Source organism: Limulus polyphemus, unplaced genomic scaffold (genome assembly GCF_000517525.1).
Source record: "Limulus polyphemus unplaced genomic scaffold, Limulus_polyphemus-2.1.2 Scaffold1195, whole genome shotgun sequence".
Classification (NCBI taxonomy): domain Eukaryota; kingdom Metazoa; phylum Arthropoda; class Merostomata; order Xiphosura; family Limulidae; genus Limulus; species Limulus polyphemus.
Window position 1 is genome coordinate 246,162 of NW_013666805.1, and position 9,218 is coordinate 255,379.

General features: G+C 35.1%; 1 protein-coding gene across 3 annotated transcripts in view; it reads left to right on the plus strand.

Annotated features, from left to right (window-relative positions):
- Positions 1-9,218, plus strand: part of LOC106462546 (laminin subunit beta-1-like) — a 127,033-nt gene that overhangs the window by 74,091 nt on the left and 43,724 nt on the right. For all 3 annotated transcript variants that reach the window (XM_013922482.2, XM_013922483.2, XM_022389847.1), the window contains 2 exons: positions 631-758; positions 1,285-1,474. In XM_013922482.2, coding sequence (XP_013777936.1) covers positions 631-758; positions 1,285-1,474 — 318 coding nt within the window. The remainder of the gene's footprint in view (positions 1-630; positions 759-1,284; positions 1,475-9,218) is intronic.

Genomic DNA, 9,218 nt, shown 5'->3' on the forward strand with positions numbered 1-9,218 from the left:
CTTGTTTCTTTTCTTGTTTTTGTATTGCTGCCATCAAATCTGCTAAGCTGTAGTTTGATTTTCCGCCTCTCGTTTCTATTTTTCTTCTCTTTTTTTTTCTATCCCGCTTCTGACACCAATTTGTTACGTCTCCGTTTGTTAATTGATTTTTCCGTAACTTTGTTCCGACGAAATTTTAATGACACAAGTCTTTACTTAATAAAACTGACGCAACAATACACTTGAGGAGATTGGTACAGGCTTTTCTCCCTCTAGTATCCTCCTTATGGTTCTTCCATTGGTAATGTTCAATTTTCAATCTGATTTAAGTAGCATCTATACTTTAATTATATTTTGTAAAATGCAAAGGATATCTACCAAGCCAAAATTCCTGCATTTGTTATACATTAAAAATTATATATTACATTTAAATGTTAAATATTATCTGAATATTTAATGACATAAATTGTAATCAGTAATATTGTGAGTAGAACTGATGATAACTTATTTTATTGTTTTATTCATAAGCACTGATGGGTTTTCCTGGGGAAATTGTTCTTTTTATAAATTTAAAAATAGAAGGATGTTTCTTAATGTTGAATTATCTAGGAACTGTGATGTAGTTACTTCTTTACATAATTGTTATTGTAGGAGACAGATTTGTTGTTCTGCATCCAACTACGTGCCTTGAGAAAGGACTGAATTATAAAGTGCACATTGAATTTAAACACTACAAGAAGGAGACTGACAATCCTACAGCCACTGTCTTAGTAGATTCTGTAAGTAAATCAAGAACTGAACCTGGAACTTCTAGAATTAACTTAAGTTCAAGTAGGCTTTGAATTTATTTTTCAAATAAACTACAAAAATTGAAGTATCTTAACACCTAAAGGAACAGTTTCATTTAGTGTTCTTTGTTTGCTAGATTTTCAAGCCATAAAGTGTGAAGTATGTTATGTTTTAATAAGCAGTTTGATTTAGAGTTCCTTTTTCACTAATTTTACTAAATTACGTTTTTGATGTATTTTAGTAACTTGTTGAATATTTTAATTTCATTTTCTTTCAGTTCTAAGTATTTGAAGAGAAAGAGATGATATTTTTTATTTCACATTTATTGTACAAAGTATCTTAAATGTACTTAAATACTATACTATGTATATGTTTTTATAAGAAAAGGCTGTATAAACTTTTAGCTGAACAACATGCATTTGTTTATTTTCTACATCAAAATATTAGATGTGTTATTAATCATAATCCATCTTTAGTATAAGAAGTGTCTTCATACACATCTGTTTTCATTCCTAGATTGCACTTATTCCTCGCATTGGCAATATCCCATTCTTTAAAGGTTCTCAGGCAGGTGAATACCGCCATCAAGAGTTTGAACGCTTCCGTTGTAGGGAGGCATTTTTTACAGTGGTTCGACCTGCTTCAACAGATATTTGTAAAAAATATTTGTTTAGCATTAGCTCCTATGTATTTGGTGGAGGAAGAGGTGAGTTGTAGTTTTGAAGAGACAGGATTATAAATGAACAGATATAAGTCTCATCAGGGTTTACTGTGATTACTATTAAAAATTGATTTTTGCAAAACATACTTACCCTATATCACATTACATCTATTACTTGACTGTTAGGGTTGCATTTCCTACACCCATCTAAGCATTGGTCAGATTTTTTTATTTCTTGCTTTAGTCTTTTATTAGCCACTTAATTGACCTTAAGAATATCTGTCTCATGACACTCTCTACCTACGTCAATGTGCCCTCAATCCTTGTACTGTATATAAGCACCTTCTTCAGATAATTTTGTCACTTTTCTCAACAAAGCATTCACTAATGGGTTTCTCTGTAGTACGACCATTGAAGATGTTTCAAACATTTTTTGTGTTACCTATTTGATTTTCATACAAAACAAAAACTTTTCGTTTGGCAAGCTGATATACTGCATGATTTTCTGGATTAACTCATCTGACTCTGAGGCAAATCAGGTCTTTCCTATCCCACCTTTGATATCTAGCATTGCTCAAGAATCGGGGGGAGGGGAGTCACTCTCGGTTGAGGCTGTCGGTGACCTTATCCATATTGAGATAGAGACATACATTTAGTCAGGTTGTGTTTCTCTGGGGGGCAGGGCTCTGAAACTGTATTTTGTGGGCAATCCTGGACATTCTGGAGAGAATTTAAATTCGCTTTTCCAGCACCTTCTTTTACTCTGTTGACTTCTCATGAAGCCAATTTGGATCAGATGCCTCCAGCTCCTTTTCTTCAGTTGGTAAATCGAGTGTGTGATGTTTTGGGTGTTTCCTAGTTTGCTTTTGAGTCTGTACCTTCCTTGGTGGTGATAAGGTCTGAGGGCGAGTACTTAGCTCTCCCTCCATCCCCTGATATTGTGATTCATGCAGAGAGGTTTACTGCTCAGTTACATGAAGGAACAGTTATGTCTTGTCCACCACATTTGTCAGATCAATATGCTTTACTCTACCGCCAGGTGGAATCATATTTAGACTCTTGGAGAATAGATTCGCTCGTGGAAATGTGGGGTCCTAGAGTGGAGTCTGTGGTCAACCTGAACAAATTACAGTTTTCTAGGATTTGTCTGGCTCTACAGTGCTTGCTGAGATAATAATCCTCCCTACATATTTTTTCGGAAGACTCCCAGCGATCGCCACACCACTTTATCATTCTAACTACATTCTTCTGTACCCAGACAGGTCCTTCTTACCTAAGACATTGGCAGTCAGGGAAGGGAATAAATCATTTTCACTGATTCATTTGACTGCTATTTCTCACCTGTATGAGCAATTGGATCCCAATCATTTGTTATGTCCAGTGAGGGCCTTGAAGTGCTATGTTGCCCACACTAATGCTTTTAGAGGTGCTAGACAATGGCTTTTTATTCATTGTGACCCTTCAGTTTCCCACGATTTTCCCTGGTCGTTTTGACAAGTTGGGTATGAAGTTTGATCCATATTGCTTATTCTAGGCTCTCTTTGGAGGTAAGGAGACTTCTTTGAGTGATTTCTCATCAGATTTGTCACATTTCTATGTCCTTAGCAGCCCGGTTGAATTGTCCACTGGTGGACATTGTGTGGGCTGGTATATGGACCTCCCCCCAATACTTTATCTCACATTATTTGCAGGAAAGGCAGTATCTTCCTCTGAGGGTTTTCAATTACTCCCTGTTGCTATATTAACTGCATCTGCTAGATTACATAGAAGGGTGAGCACTTTCATTACTAATCTCATCTCTTCTTTCCATTCCAGGGTTCCTTATCTCTTTTCACAGGATCCCATTCTGTGGCGAGTATTGCCCATTCATTTTTATCAAAACAAATCCACAATACTAACCACAACCACTAACACAATATACTTTATCTAGGTTTCAACAGGCTCGGTAGAAATGAGATGTTCCATAAGACCACCTAGAGGCAGACTGGGTGGTATTACTGTACTATGCTGGACTGCCACTGATGGACTAACATGAGTAAAGCATAAAGGGATCCTGGCCCTCCTTGCTGATCAGTGGATTGCATAAATCAGGGTTGGTTTGCTTTTAGGAATTTAGGGAACTTGGTTAACCTATTGCACTGTTTCCAGAGCATTGTTCCTGAGGGCTCCCCAGTGTGCATTACCCCACCCCACCCGTATTCTACTAGTGGAGCTATGGAGTCCTTACCATTCCCAGTTTCTTGGGAAAGAGAACAGAGTTGGGGCCCTCCTACCCAGGACCCTCAATGTTTTTCTCTCAGATGTCAGTAGGAGTGGTACCAGCCGATTTGGGAGCCTACTCATAATACTGGTTCAGATTTGATGCTCAGCTATCTGGTTTGATTGAATGAGGCTCTTGTTTTGATCAATATTGGTTTAGTACATTGTTCTTGGAAGAGAATCCATTGTCTCCTAGTATCACTCTATAGCTAAAGATGGGATCCATTCACAAATATAAATATTGTGGTCCAAATGTGCAAGCCACCAATGTGGGATTTAGGGGCCATAGCCCTATAATTTCAACCCAGAGCAGTGGGACCTCAGCTATCTGGTTGGGGCCTGGCCAATGGTAATGACGGATCATGTCAATTTCACCTGCAATGCATGATTTGGATTCCAGATGAAGAGCATACCTGTTCTGGATGTAGTGAGGTTCCCCCACTAGGGTATTAATCTTCTATTTCTTTTTGCATGCCCATGATTTATGCAGATGCATTCTGTAGGGATAATTCCCTCACCTGCCCCTCCACCTTATAAATTTGGGATTCTAGCTGTGGTGTGGGGGAGGTAAGTATGTTTTGGAAGTTAACATTTTCTTAAATCGAAAATGTATTTCCAATAATACTTGCCTCCTTCTCACACTCTCTCACCCTTTCTCCCCACAAAGAGCTGGTGATAGAGACTACGAATTGGGTCAGTCTCGAAAAAGTGACAATATTATCTGAAGGAGGTGCTTATATACAGTATCAAGATAGAGGGTGCATTGACATAGGCGGAGAGTGTCATGAGACAGATATTACCAAGGGCAATTAAGTGGGGAATAAAAGACTAGAGCAAGAGAGAAAAAATCTGACCAATGCCTAGATGGGCAAAGGAAAAGAAACCCAAATAGTCGAGTAATATCTGTAGTGTGAGATCTAAAGTTTTTCGATTTAAGAAAACGCTAACTTTTAGAAATTTTCAACATTCATTTATTAAACGTCCCAAAAAGGTTCATTTTAGTAAAATTATTTGAAATTGTTGAAAATGAGATTTATTTGCTGAATATGACAGTCTACATAAAGTAAATAGGCATTTAGTTTCTTTTATCTTTAAGATATTTAAAATGTTTTACTCAGATTACTAATGGTTATGTGATATACAAAAACATAAAGATTAAACCTGTTATCTGATAGAGTATTATGACAGATCAACTGTGAACAATGATCAAGTATTTCGTTATCAAAAACTTAAAAGTAAGATTATTATTCATGTAAGTCATAATGGAGCTTCTTTCACATTATTGCTAGGAATTGCAGCATGCAAAAGGTGTGTATTACATTTCACCAGACATTGAAATGGCATAATTCTCAAGAAAAACATCATAGAATAGAGGGTAAAGTCTCAAAGGAAGAGGAATAGCAAGTACTAAACAGGCTATGAGCTGGCATGGCTTGAGGTGAAAACAATTTTAATCAGAAATTTTTTTCGTTCACTTTGTTTAGGATAAAGTGGCAGAAACCCTTACCATGCACATGCAAATCTCCTAGTCAAGGAAATGTAAGCATCTCCACAAAAAATGTTTTACATGTTTTTGTGACACAGTATCTACCTTTAGTGTAGAATTTAATGGTGATATTTATAAGAGGCAATATGGTCACCAAGATCCAATTTTAGGTAGAATAATAACCTTTTTTAAAAAACGTTTACATTTACCTCACAGTGCTATCACTATTTTTTTGTATTTCCATGATGTCACCACTTATGATATGAGCAATCAATGATCATTGAAGTTGTGTATTTTTGCAGCTGAGTAAGGGAAACAAAACTAAATTCAACTAATGTATGTTTTCATAGAAATACCTATCAGTATATGTTGAGATCTAGCCACGTTTAGTAAAGCTACAAACAAGTTAGAAATAAGTTCAACTAGCCTATATGGCTGCTCAATTGGTCATTATTTTACATATGCATAGTCCCTGTTAAAATCCACATTGTGGTTTCAATTTCATCCTTAATTTGTGTGCAATTTGCCAAAAATCTTATCAACAATCCTTGCATTTATAGTGTTAATAAGCTGAATGATTCTATGAGAAGATGGCAGGAAAACATGAAAAGTCAGTTTAAGTGAAGCCTCGGTCATATAATATTGAACATCACAATATTGGTAAAGAAAATTAATAAAAAGACATGAACAAGCAAAGCAAGATACCTGTTCATTGAGAGATAATTTACAACCACAAATTCAAGGTGTGAAAAGAGGATCATGTTCCCAAAAATAAACATGAAGCTCTGTATTTTTTGCTATAGAAGTAAGTAACAAAGTGTTTCATATTGCTGAAAGATGGATGGTTGGAAAAGAACTGAGAATTGCTTATCGGGGTGACAGATTGTTTCGGATTAGTGAAAGACGGAGAATTCCTTATCAGGAACATTATGATGTTAATACAAGGATTTTTGTGGCATCAGAGGATATTTTTTGGAATTAATATTCTTAAACTAATGTCTGAAGGTTACTTCAGTAGAAGTGTTTTCAGCACAGGAAAAACACTTGGAAGAAAGAACAATGAACACAATTAAGCTTTTCAACAACTAATATCCAAATTAGATTCATTGGTTGGCAAATGCTACCAGATCATGAGGCACAGAATTGAGGAAACCAAAGATAAATTGTATGTTTAACAAATATTTAATCTACTACTATCATGGTTTTGCTAATGAAGGAGACATCATCAGGTAATAAATGTGTGAAGATCTTTCTGTATGGGTGGATTATCCAGTTTGTGGATTAACTGTGATACAATCTGCGTATTTCAACAAGCTGTTATATTTCAGTGTAACCTTGAACTGCTTGTGCTATGGTTTCTATTCACTTTGTTCACCATTTGTATCATTATTCTTTCTTTCTTTTTGTTATTTAATCTTTTACTCATTTTATCACTTTTTGGTGTTGCATATTGTGTATTTATTGAATACTGAAAACAAAATGCAAATGAGTTATATTAACAGTCCAACAAAAACTTGATTATTAACAAAGTGTGAATAAGGTATGTCAGTAAAATCTATTCATTCTACAGTTTGAAAAAAGCATATCAAACAAAAAACAGACGACTTCAAGTGATTGTTTTAAACGATTTTAGTAAAGTATATCATGTTGTATATTATGTACAAATTTTTAATATGTATTGCATAAAATTCTCTTTCTCAACTTTTTAAATTTTAGAAATACATATATATATTATCTGTATTTTTCCATTATTCATACCTCCCTTTCTCAAAATTACCCCAGATAATCAAGAGTCAACTGTATTAGGGATAGAGAATATTGTTTTTCTGTCCAAAACAAAATTTTTCTTTGACACCGTCAGACAAACAAATTTGACAATATTCAAAGACATTATAAACACATTCAAGCTATGCCCAACATCATTGTGTGAGGTTTAATCATATGTGTCAACATTTGAATGAACTTTCATTTTTTGCTCATTGTGGATTAGGCATGAGAAAGTTATTTTCTTATGAGATGATGCCATATTGTCCTGCACATTGATGGCACACTAAAAATGTCAAATAACAGCTTTAGAAAATACAGCCTATTCTACTGTTGCTGAAAATTGGAGTAGTATTGCATGAATTGTTGATGCAGAGAGTGACATCTGGTGATCTGTCTGGAACACTTCTCTATAGCATAATTAAGTCAGTTTTATCCTACCTTGATCCTCGAAGGACAAGAGTCTGGAAACGTTTCCTGACACTTAGTCAGGATTTTTTTTTTCTTCTTAAAAATAGCTACTCAGTTGATAATAATCAAACAATTTTATTTAAATTATTCACATATAAAGAAATTTGTAAAAACTTGGACCAGTCTTGTAACTGTAAAAAATAAGTCCTTGCATTAAGAACCAAATCAGCTTCCGTGGTTGCTTGAAAAGTGACGATGCTTCTCCTGTACAAAGTGACAGTGCCTCTCCTGTACAAAGTCATCTGGATAGACATAAGTAGATAGTATCCGCTAATGAGAATTCACACACACACATAAGAATTGAACCTATACTTTTTGTTCAAAACCTTCACACATATAGGCTGCACCCTATACTTTGTGTTCAAAACTCTCACACACATGGGCTGCACCCTATGTTTTATGTTCAAAACCTTAACACACATGGGCTGCACCCTATACTTTCTATTCAAAACTTTCACACACACATAGGCTGCACCCTATACTTTCTATTCAAAACCTTAACACACATGTGCTGCACCCTATACTTTCTATTCAAAACCTTCACACACATAGGCTGCACCATATACTTTCTGTACAAAATCCTCACACACATGGTCTGCACCCTTTACTTTCTTCATGAAACCTGTGTGTTGTGGAAACACCTTACATACACATGAGCTGCACCCAATACTTTTTCAAAACTCTTTTTTATGCAAACATTTTGCAATGTTATAAAATTTAACAAATAAAACTGAAAACTAGTTATATTTATTTTGCAGTGAGTGGTGGCCATTTTGGAAAATACTTTTGACCTTTGAATGAATACTATTCAACATATTGAACAAGTTATTCAAAATCAGCATCCTTCACTTTTACATTTTAGGTGTTATTTCACTTTGGAGCTCATGTGACTTTGGAGCTCATTTGGCTCTCCTGTGTTTATTTGTCTCTGTAATATACTTGATTTTCATCTACAGCCTATATGATACTCTTTCTTAACCTCTTCTAATTGAAGTCAGTGGCATGAAGAAAATTTCATTTTCAAAAAACTATTCATTTACCTAAAATTTTGAGTTTATGTGCACTATATTGGATTTTGCAAATATCACTATTAAATTCTCCAGGATGAATTTACTAGAAAATAATAACAAAATAGTAGATAATTGTGTCACAAAAATATGTTTAAAAATTTGTTTATAGATGGGGTCTCCTGTGTAGTGAGACGACATCACTTATGGGATTGATGAAATCACTTTTCTTGATTGTGCAAACCAAATGAGAAATCTTCCAGTAAAATCTTTCCCACTGAATGCACCTCTATAGATATTGCTTATCATTGTTCCTCATAACTTATGATTTACACTACCATCACCTAGTGTGTCAAAACCTCATAGCTTATGGCTTATGCTACCATCACCTAGTGGTCAAAATCCCCTCATAGCTTATGGTTTACACTATCATCACCTACTAGTGGTAAAAATCCCCTCATAGCTTATGGTTTACACTATCATCACCTACTAGTGGTAAAAATCTCCTCATAGCTTATGTTTTACACTATCATCACCTAGTAGTGGTAAAAATCTCCTCATAGCTTATGGTTTACATTATCATCACCTAGTAGTGGTAAAAATCTCCTCATAGCTTATGTTTTACACTATCATCACCTAGTAGTGGTAAAAATCTCCTCATAAGCTTATGGTTTACACTATCATCACCTAGTAGTGGTAAAAATCTCCCCATAGCTTATGTTTTACACTATCATCACCTAGTAGTGGTAAAAATCTCCCCATAGCTTATGTTTTACACTATCATCACCTAGTAGTGGTAAAA